This window comes from Lagopus leucura, unplaced genomic scaffold, assembly GCF_019238085.1.
Source record: "Lagopus leucura isolate 7727_CA_CO unplaced genomic scaffold, USGS_WTPT01 Super-Scaffold_100159, whole genome shotgun sequence".
NCBI classification, from domain to species: Eukaryota; Metazoa; Chordata; class Aves; order Galliformes; family Phasianidae; genus Lagopus; species Lagopus leucura.
In genome coordinates, this window is record NW_024962335.1 from 18377932 (window position 1) to 18404482 (window position 26551).

At 37.6% G+C, this 26551-nt stretch overlaps 1 protein-coding gene across 2 annotated transcripts in view; it reads right to left on the reverse strand.

Annotated features, from left to right (window-relative positions):
- The window catches only part of TRIM24 (tripartite motif containing 24), a 56524-nt gene that overhangs the window by 16336 nt on the left and 13637 nt on the right, over nucleotides 1-26551 (reverse strand). Inside the window, exons 2-8 of one of the 2 annotated variants that reach the window (XM_042889666.1) lie at nucleotides 19212-19330; nucleotides 13787-13934; nucleotides 11631-11763; nucleotides 10243-10359; nucleotides 8221-8335; nucleotides 7365-7511; nucleotides 4654-4771 (exon numbers count right to left, since the gene is read on the reverse strand). In XM_042889666.1, coding sequence (XP_042745600.1) covers nucleotides 4654-4771; nucleotides 7365-7511; nucleotides 8221-8335; nucleotides 10243-10359; nucleotides 11631-11763; nucleotides 13787-13934; nucleotides 19212-19330 — 897 coding nt within the window. Of the gene's footprint in view, nucleotides 1-4653; nucleotides 4772-7364; nucleotides 7512-8220; nucleotides 8336-10242; nucleotides 10360-11630; nucleotides 11764-13786; nucleotides 13935-15203; nucleotides 15265-19211; nucleotides 19331-26551 lie in introns of those variants that run through there. The other variant, XM_042889667.1, reaches the window with a different exon arrangement.

Below are 26551 nucleotides of genomic sequence, written 5' to 3' on the forward strand. Positions count from 1 at the left end.
AATGAAAGAGAAGGAGATATTAGCAAACTGTCTTATGCTACAGCATGCTCTAAGAGGTGAATTCTAGACAGCTGCCCTGGCCCCTCCAAAAGAGCAAGGAAACAAAATTTCATTCATAGAGATGAGAGCGTTGTGATCCAATCATTTGATTTAAAAAAAAAAAAAACATAAGTATTTTTATTTTTAAGTATTATAATACTTAAAAATTCTGTGGTTTTTTGTTTGTTTTTTTGCTGTTGTTTTTTTTTTGCCTCTGAATCACCACAATGAAATATGCAAATGATACACAAACCACCAATTTTAGGATGTAATGGCACCTCCAGGATATGTTTCCTCTCTGTTGATTTAGAAGGAAATCAACAGGAAGGAAACTAGAGAGGAAAATTCTAGACACTAATGCTAGTTGAAAGGCTTTACCCAAAGAGACCAACAGGGCAATTCTAAAAAGCTCTTGGGTCAAAAGCTGGCTACCACAACCACAACCACAACAGATGAATTTCAACAAAAATTGAGTTTGCTTTACAGTCAAGGGAAGAGTATGCTGATTATACGGAGGGGGGGGGGGGGAGAAAGAAAGAAAGTTACTTAGTTTAAAAAAGTGATATTGTTGAGCTTGCTAAGTCCTGTTAGTGGATAGTCCTGTAGTTTGTTTAGAAAACAGGAAGAATCTATGTCCTTGTACAGAGCAGATAAAGGAAATTTTGTAAAGTCCTTGCATCAAGTAGATTAGGGAAGTTCTGCTTTGAATCAGCTAATTTTGTAAAAGCAAGTATTGTGCAATCAAGGTAAGAAGCTAACTGAGCGTGTGTGAAGATTGGGTTCAGCCAGTGAACACAGTGAGGAAGGGTCCTGGGACCACCATCACAAAAGACTCAGCAAGTGCAGGGAGGCTGAACCTAAAATTAATGATTTTGGGGGAAGTACTGGATACACACGTACTGCCAGGGAAAACCTTTGCACATGTAACACAAGTAATGTATATTAGCTGAAGATCTTTTGTTCAAGGCAAGCACAATTCAGTGGAAGGGTCCCCTTCTGCATCCGGTGCTGAGAATAAAGAATGGCTGCCTTCTAACATTTCAACTTGAGAGTTTCATGAGGGACTGATTCATGGTAGCAGTCTGATAATCCCCATCATGGTAGTATTTGACATCACCCTCTGCCACTTCTCTCCCCATATCTGCACATCTCTACAGATCCTGTGCGGTCTAGCCTGGCTCATTTTTGAAACGGTTATCCAAACGAGGAAGAAACACACTGTGTATTATATATTCCATTTTTCATCCCAAGGACCAGCAACTATGAAAAAAGCATCATTCTGATTCCCTAGCCAGGCACGTAAAGGAAAAAAGATGTGCATGCACACAGAATCAGTCTAGGCTAGCCAAAACACTGTAGTGGAGAACAGGACAGAAAATTAAGATCAGTCATACTGTTTTTGCATTAACACTTAGTAAATTTAGCGTTGCATACACTTTAATTATGCTTCAACCACATCAGAAACATTAACAAAAATATTAATGAAAATGAAAAACCTTACCAACCTATTGAGTAATACCCCTTATTAAGCCTATAACAGCTTTAGGCAATTAATTTCCCATAAAGCAGGCAACTTCTGGAATTAAAAAATATTTCATTTTTTAATTACCCTCCAAAATACTTAGTGCACAGATGTCATCACACTGTCAGTAGCATGCAGCCTGACTAGAATTCAAGCCATTCCTGGAGTAATTTATTTACTGTCCTTGTTTCAGCTGAGATAATCTTTTTCATAAAGGCTTATTTGGTGCTGTGTTTTGGATTTTTAATGAAAATAACTTAATAATACAAGGATTATATACTTGTTACTGAACAGTGCTTACACAGTCAAGAATTCTTCTGCTTCTCATGCTGCCCTGCCAGTGAGGAGCTCAGAGTGTACAAGGAGCTGGGAGGGGACCCAGCCAGGACAGCTGACCCAAACTGGCCAAAGGGATACTCCATATCATATGCTGCTGTATGAGACTGAAAAAGTGTTTGATGGCTCAAACAAACAAAAAGGTGCCTTACAAGATGGAGCCTTCATGACTGTACAAAGAAGTTGCTGACTCAATTAGTCTTAAGGGCTGTCTGAGATCGAAAGAGCAGACCCCTTCATGACTCAAATTGGAAGCTGTAATATCTACAGACACTCACTTTATGGAGGCAGATTGATGGGATGCTTATCTTCACTTCCTCTCATGGTCCCTCATCTCTGATAAACATCAGAAAAGGAAAGCGGGGATGCATAACCACCAGAGATCCTCTTGGAAAACTCCTGAAGCTTCTAGACACAAAGGGGTTGCCACCCCAAGGGTGGTCTCAGATGGACCAACTAGACTACATCACCATGAACATGTGCATTAGTGTCTGTCAACTCACCACCCATGGAACAAGACACTAGTCTCGAGACAATGCTGAACCAAGGGGTAGTGAAAGATATCTATCTTTAAATCTCTCTTTCTTTCTTTCTTTCTCTTCTTCTCTTTCCTCTCAATCTTCTTTTACTCACTTTTCTTTAGTAGCCATTATCTAAATTTGCCTTCAAGTAAACTGTCTTTATCTCAACCCACAAGTTTCCTCACTTTCACCTTTTGGATTCTCCCCATCCCACTAGGAGGAAGTGAGTAAGAAGCTACGCGGTGCTCAGCTGCCTACTGAAGGAAAAATAAGGAGAAATTTCGGAAGAACAAAGGAAGGATAGGGGATCCCCACAAAACAAGATAAAGTTGAGAAGAAGGGTTTTGGTCACAAGGATCTGGTTAAACAAATTTATCTTGCAGGAATATGGCAGGAGATGCTAGCTTAGCACCTACATCTTATGTTCTGGACAGAACAAAGAGAGATATACTTTATAGGACACAAAGATAGTTCTAGCTGAGCAAAACAACAAACTCTGGATCCAGGGGCTACACACTGGGGGGATGAGTGGATGATAGGCAAATAGAGAAAAATGTGAACCTTGATTACCTTAACCAATGGGAAATGAGGGAAGGGCTCACAAGCATTGGGGTACCCAGATAAAAGGGTACCCCAGTACTTTGTGAGACTCCACAAGGGTTTGCCCCAGTGGACTCTCCCTTTATTCGAATAAAGAAAGCTGAAGACTCTCCTTTGTCTCTTATTGGAATGAAGAGCAGAACAGAAATTTTCCTATCACTACTGTTTGAACCTTTATACATCTGTAGAGCTGATAGAGCTGATGAAAGGCAGAAAAGGTTCAATAGGTATCTCCCAAAGAATTCTACACATAACAGAAAAATAAAAGGTGGCCACTAAGACAGCAGTAGAGAAAGAAATGGCAGACAACAGGAGTAAAAAAAAATAAAAAAATCCTAGGGAGATCTTTGAGCTTCAATTCCTGTTCCCAATCTGATGAGTTCCTAGGATGCTTATTTCCGTTAAACATAGAGGCTTTCAGGTAATCACATATATGGACTACCTGCAAAGCTCCCAGATTCTGGTGTTCAGTACAGTCATAAAACCCTAACAGTTTATGGTTATAAGACAAAAATAAAAATACTGATTTGGAGATCAGAGAAAACTTCCCAGAAGGTATTAGGAGTACAGATGCTAAATTCCTACATTGCAATTCTGATAAAAGCATGCTTTCTTCTGAAGTGCATTCCTAACTTCGGGAAAGAATATCTTAAAAATAGACAACTTGCCAAAAGTATTGTCCTCTTTCCTGTTCTATTCTTCTGTTGCATTCACCCCTTCTGAAAGGCTTATTGCTTATAATGACAAGGAATATGGGTTTTTGAACATGTTATGCTGCTGCTAAGGGTATCAGTTTAGGAAGATTGGATTTAATTAAAAGAATGTGCTGTAAGATGCAGGATGAGACTGTCTTTGGGAACTCTTCCTTAGGTTATAAATCAAGCTTATATAATGCGTTTTTGGCTTCAGAACCTAGATAGCATATGCACTGTCCAACAAACTGCAAGTTACTACTTTCATCAATGATGGAGTAAGGACCTCGAATATTGCAAGCATCAGTATTTGGAGGGACCATATGTATTACCCTGAAGATAAGGCAGGAAAATAAAGTTAAATTGAAGATGGATGGGCCCTATCAGGTCATACCAGAGAAACCACATTTAGAGAGGAAGTAAGCACCTAACTGAGCACGACTAGGGTCAAAAGTTTAGGAGCAATGAAGACTGTCAGCCTTCCTCCCTCAGTCCTCAGACAACCACCAAAAGGACCCCAATGCTCTAAGGGAGAGGGTCATATGTTAATCAGCTCTAAGAAAACAATGACTAAATAAGAAAATATTTAGCATATGCATGAAATTCTGGGGATAAATATGAGTATGCATGAGCACGACCAATGAATGTAATCTGCACATAAGCCAAGGTACACATATTGGTCGGAGCCATCCCCTAGGTGCCCAGTGATGCAATAAAGAAATACCTGCTTGCTACAACTCACAGCCAGGTTAACCTACCGACATTCTCAGCATCAATCATCATCACATATCACATTCAAGCAAGGGACGTTTGTTAATGTTTCATCGAAAGTATTCATATATAATACTTTTTCCACACAACATCTTAAATGTCTTCTGCAGTTAAGTAGATGATTCTAAAAAAAATAAAATAAAAACAAAGAACTGACAAAACTTTATCACACCTAGATTGAAAATATTTTGAGCCCAGAAGCTAGGATCACAATGAAACTGGATGGTATTGTTAGTCACTGGTGAAGCGTCACACCTCGCTCGGAGAAGATAGCGTAGTCGATATGTAATCTAGAACAAGAACAAAACATAACATTTTCCTCTTCAGTTAAAGCCATTAATATGAACTACTGAAAACAAGCAAACAAAAAATCTTCAACAATCCCCCAGAGAACTGAGGTAAAAGAGAAGTCTGTCCAAACAAAAAATTTAAAAGGATAAAAAAAAAAACAACAAAGTAATCAATTACTGCATAAAGGCAAGTATTTTTTCCCCTCCATAAATGCATATCTTTCCACAAATTCAGCTATTACATAAAATTTACTTGCAGACAAATAATGAATTAATTGCTTCTTTTTTTCCTCCAAATCTAAGCTAACCCATTCATTTTAAAAAAAAAAAAAAAAAGTATTCCATCCTCTTGATGACAAGCATCATCAAAAGAGAATTTTCCTTAGTAGCAGATACAAGGTCTTTTCAGAGAGCTTTGTCCATTACAGGCTTATCATATTTTCTTTCATATATTTCTTTGTTCTCAGATATTTTCACATTCTTCAGACTTCTTGGTTCCAAAAGACTAGACTATGATTGGGATACACAGGCAGAATGCTGGAACAAATCTGAGTTTATCTAGCTGCTAGAAAGAAGATTTTTTTTTTTGCAGATATTTCCTAGAAATATCTAACACAAATGTTAGAGTAACACACAGCAGATACAGAAAAAGCTGATCAAGTTCCACACTTCTTTTGTCAAAATTTCATTTTCCTTTCAAATATTTTTCTTACGGACTTTTCCAGGAAATTATTACAAGAGATACATTTGGCCATATTACCTAAAAGGACACCAGTTACCTTTCACATATGAATTTTATATGAGTTTTCACTTTGCTCCTACATTTTGTTTCATTTCGGCAGGTTGATTCTAGACCAGATGCAGAACATTTAGCAAGACTTACACATCTGTTTGTATGCTTGTTTTTAAATTACTATGGAAAATTTAAAGTGCACTTTGAATATAGACCTCCTAGTACTTCTGTACACTGCCAGAAACAATTATAATACACTTGAAAATTTCTACTCTCTTCACTCATCACAAATACTAGTTGCAGAAAAATTTTATCATAGCTTATTCCATATATTATTTGTGTGCAAACATATATTACAAATAAACTCAGAGTTAGGTTATCTCCTATCAGTAATGACAGTAGTCAAAAATGTTTTGTTTATGACAGAGGGCTAGACAAGGAAATTGACTCCTTACTGAACTGTTTAGGTGTGTTATTCCCTTGAAGTACAGGTATTATCTCCAAATTATAATGCTGAATTTAAGTCTGCTGGATATTGCTCCTATGTGTTACATGTGGTTGGATATCCCTCAGTAGAGGCCTCATATGCTCCTCCATGAGTAACTGTTCAGGAACACATATTTCAGATGTCCATGGACAAAGCTAGTCAGACCCCAAATAACTATGACCTCCAGCAAAAATCTGAAGCTGAAGTTTCATCTGTTCCTTTGAAAATTGACTCTCATTTGCAGAGGCTTTATGGGCTAGGATGGTCTTTTTCTTAGGATTTGTAACATTTACAATCTTAAGACACCTGCAACATAAAATGTTTTCTCACCCATATAGCAGAAGTCTATGTGGCAACACTAGGCAATTCTAAACAACATTACTTTAGTGTGCTGCCCTTTTTTTCCATTCAGCTAAAAAAAGTTACTTGCTAAGGCTGTATAAGACAGGCTCAGTGAATTTAACCACTTGAAATAGGTTGAGAAAACAGCCTGCAGCATTTTAATGGGTATCAAACAAACAAACGAACTCATACACACACGAACAGATTCTCAACTAGGCAGTGAGGCAACAAAGACAAAAAGAAAACCTGCGTTCCAATTATAAGAAATTGGGAGATGGTCATCTCTCCTCAACATTACCACATATTTTCTTAATCTGGAAAGTACAATCTAGAAATCCCTGGATAAATGATTGATAGTCATCTTTTTTCTTCATTTTTAATTTCGTGGGCAATCTTCTCTTTGACTGGTTGGTTGTTACTGTTTCTCAGGATTCTTCTTCATCACAAGCAGTCAATGAGATCACACACGTGTCCTTACAACACTGAAATACTTAGTTCCATAGCAGTTTGCATAAGAAAGCACAAGCCACATCTTCATTTTTATCAGCTTAACAAATCAATTTTTGAAGACTTTTCACAGAAGATAACTCTAACATAACAAAGCAATACTCTATATTAAATGCTGGATATCAGGCTTTAAGTTATATAAATACCTTCTTTATCTAAACTCAGAAGCTGTAAAATATACTAATAAGAATCTCATTAATAATTTAGGACATACAGTAATTTTGCCCAGTCTTTCATGACTTCAAGGTTTTCACTTCAGAAAAAAGGAGTTTAATGCAAATTCTGAACATCTACAACAATACTATGGTAGCACAACAGGAGAGAATCGTGACGAGTTAAGCTAAATTATAATAAATACATTTATGCTTTTGAGAGAAAACCAAGAAAAACTGATATACAAATATTCCAAGTAGTATGAAGTCATTAAAATGCCTAATCCCTTGGTGTCAAAGACAAATGTGTGCACGCATACGACCTAACTATAATATTTAAGGAAAAAAAGAAATCTATTGTCCTCGTCTTACCAAGCGTTTACTGTAGAGTAGAGCTGTACTGCTTCCACTGGAAACTGCCCATTTGGAAAAATTCATGGCATGTTCCAGCTGTTTAGAGAGACCTGCCACTTCCAGTTGTTGTTGCATAAGTTTCATTCGATGCTCTTTTGCCAGAGTCTGTAAGCAGAAAATTAGTTACAGTCAAAGCGTTCAACTTACAGCTGAGATACATTTAACTTACATGTTTGTGACTCAATGATCGAGAGATCTCTCTTAACTCTTCTAAAAAAATACTCCCCTACATCTTGACTATAGCTATCAGTCAAAAAAAGTCATAATATTTATTCAAGATATCAAGGTTTTGCATGTAGATCTTCATTTTTTCTTATGACACATTTTCATATATATATATATATATATATATATGCCTATATATACACAGTTTTTTAAGAACTCATTTTCTAGGCATCAATTTCAAACAACCTCCTTTGATTTTCTATTAGATTGCAGAATTTATGGAGTTCTGATGGAAAGACTTTTCATGCACGGTGCACAAAATAATGACCTACAAAAGCATGGAGGAAAAAAACAGGTTCAGAGACAACTTTGATTATTAATATATATATATATACATATATACATACACACACACACATATATATATAAAAGACACGATTTACAAAGAAATAAAGGAACACGAATAAATGAGTAAACAAATATGCTTGCTCAAACGGCTTGTGTGGGACTTCTCTCTGCTTTGGAACTGCAATAGGACATGTACAAACAGCTAATGCTAAAATTGATTTCAACCATCACCAGAAGAAAAAAAAAAAAAAAAAAAAAAAAAAAACTGGCTTTTTTTTTCTTGTGACAGAAATGAAATTACCTCCAACTGATGCAGCAGAGCTTTTCCCTTTTTGTTTATTTCTACCATCAGTGTAAATATGGCAACTTTAATATCCTGTTCCACCTGCTTTTGATTCTGATTCATCTCAAGAATTCTGCAAGTAAACAGTATAGAAAATTATATTCTTTAGGTCACAAACCCACCCTTCAAACACAGAATTTTATACTTCTGTGCTACTGGGACTAGAATATTCCTTGATTATATGCACCAATTAATACATAAACAATCAGACACTTTTAGTCAGGAAAATTACTAGAAGAAACAGAAAGAACAAGTACCAGTGAATTACAATAAAATTAATCCACTGGTGGCAAGTTCTAAAGACCTAAGTCTGTAAAACCTTTATCAATGACACAGATAATGGCATCAAGTGCACCCTCAGCAAGTTTGCAGACGACACCAAGCTGAGCAGTGCGGTCGATACATTGGAGGGATGGAAAGCCATGCAGAGGGATCTGGGCAGGCTGGAGAAGTGGGCCCATGAAAACCTAATGAGGTTCAACAAGGCCAAGTGCAGGGTGCTGCACTTAGGTTGGGGCAATCCCAGGTATTTATACAAAGTGGGGGAAGAGCTCCTTGAGAGCAGCCCTGCGGAGAATGACTTGGCGTTCCTGGTGGACGAGAAGCTGGATGTGAGCCAGCAGTGTGCGCTTGCAGCTCAGAAGGCCAACTGTGTTCTGAGCTGCAATAAAAAGGGGTGGCCAGCAGGGAGAGGGAGGTGATTGTCCCCCTTTACTTGGCTCTTGTGAGGCCCATCTGGAGCACTGCGTCCAGGCCTGGGGCCCCCAGAACCAGAAAGATGTGGAACTCTTGGAATGGGTCCACTAAGATGATCAGAGCACCTCTCCTATGAGGAAAGGTTGAGGGAACTGGGCTTGTTTAGCTTGGAGAAAAGAAGGCTCTTGGAAGACCTCATTGTGGCCTTCCAGTACTTGAAGGATGAGTATCAACAGGAGGGGGTACAATTGTTTACAAGGGTGGATAGTGATAGGACGAGAAAAATGATTTTAAACTGAGACAGGCAAGGCTTAGGTTATATACCAGGAGGAATTTCTCACTCAGAGCGTGATGACGCACTGGAACAGGTTGCCCGAGGAGGCTGTGGATGCCCCATCCCTGGAGGCATTCAAGGCCAGGCTGGATGTGGCTCTGGGCAGCCTGGTCTGGTGGTTGGTGACCCTGCACATAGCAGGGGGGATGAAACTAAGTGATCATTATGGTCATTTTCAACCAGGCCATTCTATGATTCTATGGTAAAACAAGGGTTATTATAGTTATTCAGTTAGTTACATTTAGTTATTTCAGTAGTAATGCTCAAATTGGTAACAGGGTAACATACTCTTACATCGTGAAAAGCACTGCTAAAAGACAGGGGATAATAACACTAAGATGCTGCAATAGAGGAGAATGGTTTCTGCTCTGCTATCTTAAAGACAGGCAAAGAGAGGAAGACTTCAAGTTACACTCAGCATCTTCTACTGTGTTGAATCTTCCTGTAAGTGCTGAAGAAGCAGATACAAAGGACTACTGCTGCATGAGTTTTACAGATTTATTCCTCTGCTAGATTTACAGTAGAGTGAATTCAAGCCCAAAGAACAAAAGTATTACATAAATCTTCAAATGTGTGTCACAAGCATTATGAAAACATGAGTCATTATCTCTCACTTTCTAAGGGATCTAAACTAACAAAAAGAGCGCACTGATGATGAATATAAGACCGCCTCCTGCACAGTTTATTGCATAACTTGTTTCACTGCACCCAAGTTATTGTTCCCACGGGTTTGAGCAGAAGAGTTACTTAACATAAGCAAGCACATTAGAAAGACACCCAACGCAATAAAAAACTGAAGCTTTTGGAAGGCCAAGAAAATCTTACAATTTTTCTTTCTGGAAGCATATAAGGACTGAGGTGCAAAATCTACTAATCTAAACATTTCAACAAATCACAGTGTATATTAAAGTTGCAATCTGTCAGTTTCAACCTCAAAATCCAGTACATACCTGTTCTGGATCTGCTTCCCTGTACATTTTATATATTTAGTCTTCTCCATCAGTTTAGTGATTAGAGTCTCAATGATCACTTTCTGGTTCTGAAAAGCTTCTTCTATAAACTGGTACCTGAAGTAAAGAATCGGTGAGTATTTATACGTGCCAAAGGTAGGATATAATAAAAAGCAGACTGCCTTACAAAAGGCTTTGTAACATGAAGAAAGATGCTGTTCAGGTCAAAAATTTAACTGCCATTATGGAGGTATACGTCAGGAAATGCTGACCTATTTTATTTACAGCATATTCTTTTTAATTTTGACTTTAAGTTTTTAGAATTATGTTTTCATAAAATTGAAGGGATACTGTGTGACCTTGTCACAATTCTATTGAAAGAAAAATTAATGTTGTGCTGTAGCTATTACTCCAAGTGAAAGAGCACATAAGCTATTACTTCATGCAAGATAAGGATGTAGAAGCAGAAGAAGAGATTGCTGAGTCAGTAAAGTCAGTAACACTAAATCAAGGAATTGAAATCAGCAACAATTTGTGGAAAAAAAAAAAAAAAAAGAGGAGACATTCTGAACAGGATATAAATTGTAAGAGAAGGAGAATTTAAGAGGAAGACAGCAATTCAGCAAGATCAACATTTAGTTGGTTCCAAGAAGCAAAACTGGACAACACTCCTCCACCTACTGATGTCTGTCTGCCTTGTCAGCCAAGCAAGTTCATTGGGTGGTTACATTTAGAACAGTGAACATATTAATGTTTAACCTATGAGCACATCTGTCCCAGGCCAATACTGTTATTTGTTAACAGAAAATTACTGTCCTGTACCCAGGAGTTGTATATTATTCCTCTTTTCATCTTCTATGGCCAGTAGGAAATGGCCAAAGAACAGAAACCTAAAATTTGAATGTTATTAAATAGCATTCTCAAAGTACAATATAGTTAAATTTCAGATTTACTTTTCTTTTCTGAAGAGCTCTTCATAGAAAAATCGTCCATTTGCTCCATTCTAAATTTCTTGGGTATTGTTTGGTTATATAAACATCTTGTTGAAGGACAAATGGAAAAATTACACATAAGCATACAGTTACATAACAGCCTCTGTGCTAAGGTCTCTCTGAAAAACTGCACAGCAACAAATTCCATCCAAATAAATTGTCAGTAAATAAAGGTCTTGTTCTTAAACCACCAGAGTAAAAACTGAAAGAATTAGGTTTAACTCCAAACTATCACGCATTTGCCAGCCACGTTCTTTTCGACACAATCTTAATTTTTTCCCTGATCAGAAAATTTAATTTTTCACCCAACTGAATTGTATACTGCTACAGCCACAATTAACTTCAAGTTGTCTTCCTGCAAGCAAGCTGTATAAAACACTGACTTAGTTTTCATACCTGTGCTCTTTGTGTTCTAGTAACTGACAATCTCGGCAGGTCAACTTGTCACACGTTTCACAGTACAGCTTCAGCTGCTCCTTTTTGTGGAAAGGGCAAAACACAGGTCGCTGACTGGTCACACCAACTGCCTCTATTGATTATAGGAAGATGTCAGTCCAGACTCTTGAAATTGTTATAGATTTGCATTATCATGTATTTCCTTATTATGCTCCTCATCTATATGCTAACCAGAAGTTACTTATGTTTCTTCAGGAGCCCAGTCTAAACGGGTTGGAAGTCTCAGTTCTTGAAGTAAATACAAATGAGCATAGGAAACATCACCACATATTAAAAATGATATCTGTTCTTCTATGCAATGTAACGAGAAGAAAAAATACTTTTCTTATGACTTGGGCTGTATACCGAGTTCGTGAGGATTATACAGCTTGTAATGACACTGCAGCCCTTTCTTCACTGCAGACCAAGAAGGCCACTTTTCTGTACCCATACATTTGCTTATCTTAATAAAAAATCTGCAGCGTGATTTTCTGATCTGTATTTCACCAAAATTATTTGAAAATGACTAGCACTGAAGGACTGAATATTCCCATTCATTCCCTTCCTCTGGCATATTTCTCAGCAAATTACACTCAAAATAAGTCATACACTACTCTTGTCCTTTCCACATACATTCAGCACTCACTTCTGATTAACTAGTATGAAAGTGGAGTGTAAATATAGCACCCAAAATATACTATATTGGAAACTACCCTTTGAGAAGTAGATTATAGAAATGATAAATCCTGCCACATATAAAATCCACAGAAACTGACATTGAGGAGTGAAAAATACATATATGTATTTACAATAACAGAAAATAGTTCACAATAAAATACATAATTACAAGATCATCTATGTCCAAAGGACTTATTAGAACTTAGCCTGAGTAGAACATTTGTCAGCACCCTATTACTTTTGTAAGTGTCCTAATGTTGCTCGAAGACGAGACAAAATGAGCATAAACTGAAACAAAGATGGTTCTCTGTAAATAAAAGTACAACCTTTCTCACCATGAGAAGAGTCAGGCATTCACAATGAGAACACTCAAAATTTCTTATAGGCTGTACTATAACAACAATCCTTGTTTTCAAGGCCCAAAAGGATAAGCCTGAACAACCTGATGTGACCTCACAGCTGAATTGCTTTAGGCAGGAGGCTGGACTAGATATTCTCCTGATGTTCCTTTCAACCTCAAGTTTCCCAGATCCTACTGAGGAAAAACTCCTAAATTCATAACATGTTTTCCTTAAGTTTCTAAAGCAGAACATTTCAAACTTAAAATATACTTAGCTAAAATGTGAATTCTGGCACACTCCGTTGCTAAAAAAAACATGTCCTTATTATCAGTGCAGAAAGAATTTAATTTATTAGTTCTCCCTTTGCTGTGATATTACAGTAAATTAACATAACTATTTAGTAGATCTCTAGAAAAGCTAGAGGAGCCAAATACGTGAAGTAGTATTATCTGTGGTTAATCTGTAAGCCAAGACAATAACGTGCAATCACTCCAGATGAAACACCACTTTTATATTTATACTGGCTTTATATTCATATTGGTATGTATAATGTTTAAAACATTTCAACATAAAAATTGTAATTAAATACTAATCTGTAGGTTTTCTCACCACTATGTATCATATCTGATAGAAGAAATTGACTATTATACTTGCAGCCATGACAAAAATTTGTCTTTTCAATAGCTACATTCTAATGAATCTAATTCTTAACAATAACAACAAAAAAAACCAACAGTTTTCTTTTGTTAGCTGAGCCATTTCAGAGATTCTCTTAAAGAGTTTAAAGTGCTTCCAAAGAAACACCGTAATTAGTTCAAATGGTTGCAGCCTTCAGAATGGAACTGAAATAAGAGAATGGGAGGCAGGAACCAACACTTCCTGTTCCAATCAGAAAGTAAAACTTATTTTGTTAGTATTCATATGTACCAAGAGTTTACACCACACTGAATCTGTCCTTTTACATTTACTAAGATTAAGGGACAGTATTTTTGAAATGCATCATTTTAAAAATTAAATGTGTTGACTTAATTTGGTTTTCTGATGCATTCTTTGTGATTAACACACATCTTTTGCAAAATTACAAATCAAGTATGTTACCTGGAGATACTTCCTCTTTCTGTCTTACAGTATGATCCTTTGTGAATTTAACCCTCTGGTGAGCTCTGATGCAGGTCTTGCACAACCATTCCACACATTCCACACAAAACCCATGAGCTTCTGCATTGTCTTCACAACTTGTGCAGACCTGACACGAAGAGAAAAAAAAAATGGCAGCTATGAAAATAAATATAGCATATGCATACAAGCTATTATTCATATATAATCAATGTACTTCTGTAGTTTCCCTACAAGAGTAAAATGGGAACGGAAAACTGCCTGAGGTACAGGAACACTATAAATAACTATATAAAAGTAATTGAATGTGACTTGTCAAAGAAAATGGTCATTTTATCAGCGCTACTCTAGAACATTTACCTGACATCACAGAAGTCAATCCATTACTTTCCACCTGACACTGCACACTTAGGAGTTGTATGATGTTTACTATATAGTAAATATTTCACAAGAGCATATTGTAAAGACAGAACACAATCAGCACTGCTCTGATTTTAGAAGACAGAAGCTTTAGTTTTAGTTTCTGTTCATCTACACAAAGTTACAGGAAACACACAAAGTAAAAAATAGCAGGGTTCCTCTCAAGAAACTCTGCATTGCTACTTTGAGACAGATTACAGCTTATTAGTAAAGCTACTCTTCAAGACATTTTCAGGGAATCTGTAACATTTTTCAAATTGTGGCCTCCGGACTACACCCAAGAGATCTAGAAAAAAAGAAAAGTAATTTAGGATAACACCTGACAGCCCTGGGCAGCCTGGTCTAGTATTAAATGAGGAGGTTGGTGGCCCTGCATGTGGCAGGGGGGTTGGAGATTCGTGATCCTTGAGATTCATGACCCTTGAGGTCCCTTCTAACCCTGGTCATTCTATGATTCTGTGATAGCAATCAAAATGTCCCTGCATAAAGTCAGCATCTCCACGTAAGGAAGATTTCCTTTCGACCAACAATTTCAGCAACAGGTTGAAAACTAAGAGTGATAGACAACAACAATTTACATGCTCATAAAATTATTTCATTTTTAAGTCCTCTTTTACAGTCACATAACTCATCATTCGTGTTCCCCTCTCCAGTCATACCTTGAAGCTTTTAGGCAACTATCATCCATTTCTATCAAGGTTTAGCACTGCTGCAAACAAAAGATTCAAGCTGCCTGATGATCACCTCTATCCTAGAGATCCCACCAACAGAGTTATGCTAACAGGATACAAGGGACAAAACTTTAGATCTTGGTTTTCCTTTTAGTTTCATTTTTAAAAAATTCAGCTTCTGCACCCACACAAGATAGAGATTAAAACAGAAGCAACAATTTTTATCCTAAGCAGATATGTACAACTACGTCCCAGTTTGCCCCTTCCAGAAAATGAAGAATATTAGCTGATGAGGTGAACTGACTTGCCTTAGGGCACATAGCAAGTTACTGACAGAACTGGAATTTGAAAATACGAGTCCCAGATTCCCAACGCTGTGCTTATTCTTCTGGATCGTGTTGCCTCTCACTGCAAATATCTTCTGAGAAATTATGTTACAACACAAGAGTGGGAGACCCTTCTTGTTCTCAATTGGAGTATGAGGCAGTTCATGTTCATAAAGGTGACCTGAAAAGGAAAACAAAAACTGGGCTTGTGCCCCTTTTTCTGTTTCTTTACAAAAAGGAGGCCTGAAAGTCTTACTAAAAAACCTTCTTAAAAAATATGTTCTGCTTATTTTTATGTTTTTTCCCCCATCATCTCTTCAACAACAAAAATTCTATTGCTATCTAGGCCAGTTAATTAGGGAAAAATATAAAAGGCATAAAAAATGTTCAAGAAAATGTAAACAATTAAAGGAAGTTAATCATAACTAGGAAGTTAAAAATTGTACTTGCCCTTAAATTTTAACTTCTATGACACTTCAGGGGGGAAAAAAATCATAAAGCCATACTGAATCCTTAGACAAGAATGTAAAACAAGTAAATAAGCATCACTGAGGTGTTAATTCAATGTTACATTTTCTCTGGCTGCAAAACCCATGAAGGAAATTCTCTGCCTCCTTTTCCAGTTTCTTCTCCGTAAAAGTACTGATGCAATCCTTTGCCAGGCTGGTGTAAAACCAGATTGATTGCATCACTGCTGCCCAGGGATCAGTTACATGAGCACTGCTGACTGAGCAGAGAACTTCTGCAGGCCAAGAAGCTTTTAAAGAACTTGTTGGCAGAGAAGTATTGTCATACTATGCTCCCAGATTGACTAGGAAGAGGTTTTGCAAATACACAGAATGAGAAGTAAGATTTTTCTTTAAACTAGAAAGATAAAAGAAGTGAAAAGAAGATAAGCAGGAGAAGAAAACAGAAAAAAAAGAACACCAATCTTTCAGGCCTTTTCATTATTATTATTAAATCAAAAAAGCAAAACAAAACAGAAAAGGTGAAAACCCAGTTAGTACTAAAACATTAATAAATACATTATGCTCTTTCCAGGTCACCTTTAGCAATCTCAGGCAGGTAAGCTTGATATGTGTCAGACCATACAAATGAGTTCAAAAGATTTCAGAAAGTAATCATTCTTCCTAGATTCCAAGATCTTTGTCTACTTTCTTTTTGCAATGCGTTTTAACTTTTTTCTGTCTGTTTTGACCTGTTATTGTTAGAAAGAAGACTGTGATTCAATAACCAGTCAGGTGGTGTGAAATGAACTGAAACTCTTTCTTTGTAGTCCAAAAATACACGTATTGCAACTTTATACTCCTCAAATCCACCAAGTAGAAGACAGATTTATAAACTTCTTCAGAGACATTGTAACTCATGCTGTCAAAACAGTTCTGCTCTGTAGGTAAAAACTAAATTTGCTTCCACCCAGTTCTTATTTGAAAAATGAATTTTCAGATCAAGATTAGATTTTGCTAGAGCTCTGACTTATTAGAAGAAATTGTATACCCAAAGTACATGGAAACATAATTACCGGAAACATAAGCTATATTCTTACAAAATCTAAAACTATGTCACACTTATTTTGACTCATACAAGCATTCCTTTAGTAATTTCAAAGAAAACTCTCCCTAGTTAACTTGTAAGTCTTTATTCTGGTTAGATAGATTTATTTTTAATTTACTTTTCCTTACAAGTATGTCTAATTCAGTTACTAGTTTTAGTATTTATAACCCTGGGAAGTGTTCACTCAGCCTTCATTCAATTTTAATGTAAGCTGAAATTACTCAGCACGTTCCAGGAAGGTTACGATATTTTCTGTTCTAAAAGCTTGTTTGTTTACTTAAAGACAGATCTGTATGCATGAGCTGAGGTAATAGAGCTGTCTTCTCAGCTGCTACTCTGTACTACCTACTCTTCCAATTAGCTTTAAGCATCAGAGACATTAAATAAGCAAAATTTTCGAGTTTTGAAGGAAAAGAACTCAGTAGCATTCCAGAGAAATATTTGTTCAACTAATATTCTGAATAAAAATTACTCCAGGCTAAATTAAATGTAATAGTAACCTTTATTTTAAAAAACACCGGTGCCAAAAGTGATATTTCTTGGCACACACAAAAGCAGCAAGGACAACATCTGCCTTTTGGGACATACTCACCCATCTGTACTTCTAAATATGAATCATATCCTGACATCTTAAATCACGAACCCTAAGGAACATATCCTTTCTGCAACATTCCATTACTGGCCACCTTGCTACTAAGCACATCACAACTATATCAAGACAGCCTATTATCCACCGTTCTCAACTAGCAACTTTCAAAGATGCTTTCACCATGGCTACAGCTTTGTTAAGGCGTTTAGCATACTCGTTCTTCTTTGGAAGAATACACAGTAGCTACTTTGTTATACTTTGTTATCATATAAGTGCCTGACTTCACCCTGACAGCACTGAGTTTGGTGGATACTCCAGCTGTTGATACCCTATAGCTCAGAGGAGTATGCCCAGTTTTGCATGGTTACCATCAACTTCCAAGAATAACGAATCCTTGAATTTTCCATTCCTTATCTACAACACAAAGGTCTCAATTACCCCCCACCTTAAAGCTTAAGAAAAATCTAGAGGAAGAAGAATGAAAACAAAAACTCTTCTTTGCCATCAAAGCCAGTAGAAATTATTCTGTTTCTATCCAACTCCCCAGAGCAGTACGTCACAGCACACGTTATATAACTTACCCAGAGGTTATGACACAGACCCCAAAGGAAAAAAAGAAAAAGAAAAAAAGGAAAACTGGAAAATGTCAGGACTGCTTTTGCCTAGCAAAGCAATTTGTTATCTTGCTTTTCTTCCTAACTGAAGCAACAAGGACTGTTTTCTTTTACTGGCAGAGTAATCAAAGGAAACCAAAGGGAAAAAAAAAAAAAAAAAAAAAAAAAAAAAAAAAAAAAAAAAGAAAACCCCCAAAAAACACCTTAAAACAATCCTACATCAACAGAACACTGACATATTGCTTGTACTTCAGAGACTTCCAACTAAATTCCAGTTTCAGGTAGGGTATATAATTTCTAAGAATCAGAGCTGCAAAATGTCCAACTCTCTGAAGACAGCTAAATGGCTTTTGGAGACATAAGTCTAAGTCCTCTTTCTTGGGGATGAGGACAAAACATATGCCTTTAGTAGCCAGTGAGTCAGCATTACAAACCTGATTGGTACTTCCATTGACTCTTGACATACCCATTCACACAGGTAAGCACAAATTCCAGCTAAGCTTTCAAACAAGCGGACTAAACAATAAAGGACTTCTAAGAAGACAGCCTCAAAACAAATGGATCGAAAGCCAATAATACATTTCCCTAGAACAAGATGAAAGGCAATTTCCAAGAAGTTCTTTAAGGCCACAATACAAGTGACATTGGATTAGCTTAAAATTGACATCACATTGAAACAGTAATCTTTTTTTTTATTGTTATTACCAAGAATGCAGCAACATAAAGAAGCTGAATCATTTCCAAGAAGTTCCTGGAGTTTAATAAAATCTTGAAAAGATACTTGGTCTCTCTCATTAGTTGACAGTGAAGACATGTTATTTAGTGCTGTGTATTGCCAGTGATAACAAAAAATAAAAGCTGACTGAAGCAAAGGATTGCATTTTACATTGGGATCCCCGACATGGTGTCATTTAGGTCTCTGGATCAAAGAGTGCTGAAAGTGTCCTGTCCAAAGTCTAGAAATTTCCATTCTAATATCTATATCTTGGATTTAGTTTTTATTATCACAATGCAATTTTAAATTGATAATTAAAAATAGCTTAAACAACCTTCTTCTTCACATGCACTTTCATATATTTCAACTGATTTTCTGGAGTAGCTACTTCATACGATGACTAAGTACTTCAGGTCTTTTTCTGTATATGAATAGCAAAAAAGGCCATGCAGCAAGAAGCCAAGGACATGCATACACATCCAACACGCGTTAACTTGATTACATGTTAATGCACTTACCTGATTTGATTTTTCTACTGTGCTACTAGGAACCTCTGTGGTATCCTTCACAAAAAAGTTATCTATGATGTGTCTCTCTGCGCATTCCTGACCACAAATTGGACAGCGGATAACACCAACTGGAGGGGGAAAAAATCTAATTATGCTTGCGCAACTTAAGATTTATCAAACAACTTCAAAGACAGCTTGTAAGGATAAACACTTTGAAAGTCAACATTAATACTGTTCTATCCATTATGTCTGAGTAAGAAGCTTGTTCTCATTCGTCACTGAAGAAACCTTTTACCTGTTATTCCCTGACGATATGTTCACTTAACCAAGGTCAAGTATCTCCGTTTCAATCCTACTTTAGATTTGCTTTAATCTTATAGAAAATTAATTCCTTTTCTTCTAAAAGCAATGTATTCCATCGACAAATTGTTGTTACACAATTGATTAAAGCAAACATTTATTAATGTGGAGTATTCATTAGTGAGACTGAACAGTTCTACACACACCAGTAGCATGACACGACTGACTTCCAACTACAGTAATGAGAAACTGAAATGCAATAAATTCAAAGAGAAATTGTATAAAGGAATAGACCTGCATTAAAATAGCAACTACCTTCATAAAAAGCAAGGATATGTTAAGGAATGAATGAGCAAGGTCCTCTCCCTCCTTTGTTCTGCAAGACACACTGGAGAACAATTCTAAGGTAGTACCTGCAAAGTCCTGTGGAAAATCTCTAAAACTGTTTGAACGTCTCAGTCACCGAGGGATTGCTTAGCAGTGAAGAAGAAAGGGAAATAGTGTGTTTAGTTTGCAGCCAGAACAGAAACCAAAAGTGCTCTGCTGAGGAGGATGCAGAGTATGTCAGAGGATGGATGGCACTACTCTCCCATGCAAACGTGGGCAAGGTTCCCTGCTGCAAGAGGTGCTAATGTGATTCATGTGATGTGAAAGAGTCTCAATGACCCTGATTTCAGCTGGAGTAAAGGGTCAATGCTGAATTCCAACTACTCCCACCTCACATGCAAACTACAGATATGCATGCAATATACTTCTCTTACAAATAAAAAGGACTACAACGGTCAGGTGTGCACCTGCCACCTGGGTATTACTAGACCAGAGACTACATTAGAAGCAAGGGTGGTAATTTGGATTTTCCTTCCATGCCTATCCGCTCCCTCTTTTCCTCTCCCCACCTCTGTTCTCTCTCCCCCTCTTATTTTTTTTTCCTCTCTCTTTTCAAGTTACATTAGAATGTAACACAAGGCATACATTCATGGCTTGTCACCAATGCAGTATAGAAATTTAAATACATGTATTCTCCATGTCATGTGCTAGGTATTGTATTGGGATGCAAATAAATATTTAACCAATCTTTTGGTGTCATTTCACCTTAATTTAGCCTGAGGTAATCATGGTCCAGTTGGATCGCGACAGTAACATAATCCAGGTTGAACACAGAGCTGACAACCAGTAATACAAAGAGTTGAGTTATCCCTCACAAGAAAAAAAAAAAAAAAAAAGGACAAAGTCATTCTCAAGACTTGGAGCTTAACAGTGAGTAGACAAGGTTTAAGCAAAGAAGACCTGCAGGAACATTTTTAAAGACACCTCTTCTACATGCCAAAACAACAGAATGTCTTATTAACACCGAGGTTTCTTTATCTTCCGAGAAATCTCTGAAATGCTGACATTAGTGTATTGCTTTAAGGAAATTATCCACACTCACAGCTACCAAAAGGAAATGAATAAAAACTAAGTCAGGTTGAAATAATCACTTCACAGAGGGGCAGCACTGAGCTCTGTTCGCTGTGACAGCAACAGGGTCTGAGAGAACAGCAGGCAGCTGTGTCAGGAGAGGGTTAGGTTGGGTTTTAGGAACAGGTTCTTCACAAAAGGGTGGTCAGGCTCTGGAACAGGCTCATCATGGCAATGGTCATGGCCCCGTGATGCTGGAGTTCATGAAGTGTTCGGACAAATCTGTAAGACATAAGGTTTCTTTCTGGCTGGTGCTGTGTGGAGCCAGGGATTGGACTCAATGATCTCTGTGGGCCCCACCAAACTTGGGATATTGTCATTCTCTGATCTAGGATGTAGGATCATGCAAATCCCACAGCACACTAGTGATGCAAGACCAAACCAAGGCAGATTCTAGACCTACAGCTTTTATTTTAAAAGCAGCATGATTTTAAGGATTAAGAGAAGCTTATAGGTATAGTTTAATGCACCAAATTTAAAATCAGTAAATAATTCAGCACCTGAATATTTAACTAAATTGGTATGTGCTTAATTTTGTTCCTGTTTCACTTTTAAATTGAAAGGCAGAAGTGCAGAAATCATTAAAATATTTTACTTTCCATAAAAAAAAAACTGAATTCCTTATGTTTCACACAACATTTAGATAACTTTTCCATAGTGTTATTCCAATAACATGCTAGAGATCTAAGCACATAATACTCAATTAGCTCTTCATTCCTGAAATTTAGCCAGCAGCTTCCCCCTTGTGTGCAAGGCATTTCACTTTCATCTGTAAGGCTGTGATATTAAGCCTGCTTCAATTGTAATTGCTATTTTGCAAGTCTGTGTTTCAATACACATCTCTGCGGCTTCCTTTGATAGACACATTCTATATTTTGGTTAAAACTTTTGCAACTTTTTTATACCATTTTCATGAAGGATAATTAAAAAAAAAAAAATCCAATTCAGGTACGTCAGGTAGGTAATGCAACTCTTCAGTTCTTATCTTCTTCTCTTATTAAGCAAATCAATTTGCCACAGACAATAACACTCAATCCACACACTTGCTGGAAAACACTTTTTGTAAAAAAGAACATTTCATTACAGTGAGGGTTACAAACAACCCTGTGTTCCCTCATTGCTCATTCTTGGTCCAAGCAAGACACAATTCTCTGGGAAAACACAAGCAACTGAGTTGGTCCATGCATGTGTTTGGGAGTGGGGTACAGAAAGAACAGCAGCAGAAGGACAGTGACAAAATGGCGTCTGTCACTGACATGTGTATGAAGCAAAAGTGCACCCCTGCATTCCTCTGTTTGGAAAAAGGGCACCCACTGACATTCATCAATGCTTACTGAACATTTACAGACTCCTAACAGTGGCTGTGAGCACAGTGGGGTGCTGTGTTTAAGCGCTGGTGACAGGAACAGTGGGTCACCTCCGCTGGCGCACTTCTGTGAGCATAGCATGCAGGCCATGTTAATCACTGGTGAAAATGCACAGCTAATGGCGGTGACTACCCTGAAAAAGTGTTTTGCAGCTGAGAATTTGCTCTATCAAATAGCGTTACTGTGCTTTTTCTATCTGTATTAGTTCTCATGGAAATAAATAGAAGGTATTATTTTCAGTGTAACCTATATAATATTTGTCATTTTTGACACAGAGAGACACCCGCTATGCACTTCAGCACTGAAACCAAACATTCCACTGGTCTTTTCACAGACTGAATATGGCAACAGTAAGGCTGAGAGACTGTGCAGATACTAGACTGAGATGGGAGAAGGAGAAAAAAAAACCTGCTCAAACCTCTCAAAATCCTCCTGAGAAGTTTTTCTTGAATCCCTTATGCTGTCTAACCCACGAGCTGTTGGCATAATTTAGAAAAAACAAAAAAACACTGCAGGGCAGCTTTAAAAGAGGGAGGAAAAAAAAAAGGCTATCTTAACTGGCAATAAACAAAATTAATCTTCCCAAAGTCAGTTGCATTTTGCCTGTGATGGTAACAGTGAGAAATCTCCCTACTTCCATCTCAACCCATGAGATTTTTTGTCTTATTTTCTTTCCCCATCCTGTTGAGGAGGAGGAAGTAGTTAGCAAGGTGTTTGGCAGACAGCCACAGCTAACCCACTGCACATGAGTCTTACAGATCAGTCTTATTGGCTGATTTTATGCTTTAAACTAGAATTCTAATTCAGTTTATATGAAATCTGAAGCAGCACCTAGGAAGATGCTGGTCTATACACAATTTAGCAGATTTTATATGGAGAAGACACTGCTTTACACTATTACAGCCCTACAGAGATTTGGAAAATACACAACATGCCTATTACAACAGTCACGTGGCTTCACAAGGGCAAACCCTACTGCCATCCCTCTTTTGTTGCAGCCTAGGATACAGTTGGCCTTCTGGCTGCAAGAGCACGCTGCTGGCTCTCATCCAGCTTTTCACCCACCAGGACCCTCAGGTTGTACTCTGCAGGACTGCCTCCAGTCTGTAGACATATCTGAAATTGCCCTGATCCAAGTACAACACCTTGCACTTGGCCTTGCTGAACTTCATTAAGTGCATATTGGGTTAGAGGGGGTGCAGAGGAGGGCCACAAGGACAATGAGAGGGCTGAAGCACCTCTCCTACAAAAACAGGCTGAAAGAGCTGGGGTTGTTCAGCCTGGAGAAGGCTCTAGAGAGACCTTATTGCTGCTTTTCAATACTTAAAAAGTACTTACAAAAAAGGTGAGTGACTTTTTACAAGAGTATAGCCACAGGACAAGTGGCAATGGCTTTAAGATAGAAGAGGGTAGGCTTAGATTAGGTATTAGGAAGAAATTCTTCACAGAGGCTGCTGAGGCACTGGAACATGTTACACAGAAAAGTATTCAAGGTGAGGTTGGCTGCAGCTTTGGTCAACTTGGTCTACGAAAGATGTCCCCACAAACGGCAGGGGAATTGAAATGAGATAGTCTTTAATGTCCTTTCCAACCCAACCATTCTGTGATTCTGTTCTACAAATCATAATATATACTGCATGTACAGCGAGGATCCATAGAAGAAATCGGAAACATGCTTTGAAAACCACCTTCCTCATCCAGCTTTCAAGTACGGAGGCTTAACTAAAAAGATGGACAGGTATTCCCTTCCAGTCCCGACAGTAGGAACAAAATAGGACATCACAGACATTAATGATTCTTGCTTTCATCTACTAATACACCTGCTGCCATACTTTAGTGTATGAAAAAGAGGCAGATTAATTTAACAGCGTTAAGTCAGATGGCTGAAGTAAACATAGGATTGCCCATGCAAGCCTTTTGCTAACAATCCAACAGGTGGTGTGCCAAGCAGCTAATGCCTTTCTGAACAAGCAAACAGGCAATGACATTTTCCAGAGACTCTCTGGCTTGTATTTCATCAGTCACAATAACATACATTAAGAAGGAATAAAGTAAATAAAGACACACCGATACAGTCCAACCTTTTTTTTTTTTTAGCCACATTCCACATATGCACAGTCATTGGTGCATCATTTTCCCATAAGCATTTAATTACATTTTAAGCTTTTTCTTAAGCTGCATAGAATGCTACTTCTAAATTAACCTCTGAAATAATTAACATTTCCTCCATTGAGTCCCTCTGCAAGATACTCTGCTAGTACTAAAGTGAATCCATTCAATTTTTTTGTGTGGGGGTTAACATTTTGAGGTAATCACACAATAGATTTCTAATCATGCTTAGTTTTAGTGTCAATTCTTCCTTCCTCTTGTTTCAAGACACTTCCTAAACTGTGCCATAAGTTACTTCATTACTTTCAGGCCAGGAACTCTAGCTTCATACAACAATCTGTTCAAGAAGATTCAAGTTCTGAGTAGTAGGATATTAAAAGTTATTTAGTTGATTTTCTTCTATAAATTAGTAAGAAAAATAACTCTATTGAAACTAGAGGAGAAATAGACTACGTCACAAAAATGGGAACTACTTCACTGCTTTAAAGGAAAAAATCCCAAATTATTTTGCTGCTCATTCTCCCTTTAAAAGTCCCATAATTTTCATTAAGGCAATGAGGGCAAAAGAGGGAAAATCTGGAGAGCTGGAGCATTACACATTATTAACTTACATAACATGGAATAGAATTTTTCGGATGAGTGGAAACTCACATTCCTGAATGGCGCAGCTTTACCATTTATCTTGATTAAACTTGGGATAGGAAGAAATCTTTTAAATTCCATACGGAAGTTCTGATGCTAAACTAATTCTTGACCCAACCAGTTCTAAAGGGCTTTGAGATACTTGTGACTGAATTGAATAGTCAAAGATAGAAAGCAAACCAAAGAAATTCACTGCCTATCAGGAAAGAAAAGCTTCAAACTGATTCTTCACTTGTCTCCTTACATTAATACAAGCAGAGGGAGATCCTAAAAGGAGACAGGCAGGCCACTGAGAATTGAGACAAACTAAACTATTTTCAATGCACTCATTTGCTTGTGTCTACCATGACATTTTTGCAGGGAGAAAGATGTTTAAAACCTACATGCATGTTTATTCTTGCTTGGAGAAATTAAGTTGCCCCATGACAGATTTTATTTTTGTCAAAGTAATCCTGTAAGATTTTTGTTGGCAGTGATCTTTTTTACTGAATGGAACAAGCATTTGCAGAGTGCTCAAATGGGCAGGTGGAAGCATATTACTTAACTTGGGAGGTGCTCCATAATCACCACTATGATTATTATGAGGATCACGTTAAGTGATCATAACCTGCATTTTCCATCTAGTCCTCTGTGCCAGGAGGTGCTCGTGCAGCTACACGGCGATCTGGATCAAGAGCACATGACTCTTCAAGGTGGTGAAGTAGAGATGAGCACTCTTTAGTAGCAGCATCCACTAAAACTGTGGAACCTTACACTCAGACCCTGCTTGAACCAGGCCTGGACACCACACTCCTAACAAAAGTAACAATAATGGCTGCCCTGCTCATTTATTTCTACCCTACACCAACCCCTCTTGAGCAACCACCGAGATTCACGTTGACATGGGTGGACTGGGGAATACAACATGGATTCATTTGGGGGTTTGGGGAGAGAAGTTAGTTTCCAGTGTACCAGCCCTCATTCTCTACAGATTCCTGGTGCAGTGCGCCTCTTCAAGGAATACTAGCCTACGTTTTATGCATGTAAGGCAAAGCATTCTTGTGCTTCTTCACAAATTGCATGCTGCATCCATAGGAAAGCCACCTCAAGCCATTCAGCAAAATGGATTTAAGACATACATTGTATTATTTCCAACTCAACTCTCAATTTCCTGGGAGTAATTCAAGACTACCGAAGCATTCAGAGACAATAGGAGGAGACGGGTCTGCTCTGACCCAGTTTCAGCTCGTTTGTATCTCTACTGCAACAAACAGTTCTCAGAGCCAATTTCATAAAGCCACTGGACGATCAGCTGCAGACACAAAACTGTAGTTTTGGTTGTAGATGCAAAGTGTTTAGCAAAAAGTAGAGCAAAATTAACAGTTCCCTTTATTCAATACTGATCAGTCCTACTCAAATGCATACAAATTTTTGACATGAAGCTCCCTGTAATAAATAGAAGACCTGTAAGCAACTGGTTGCTAGTTTTGCCTA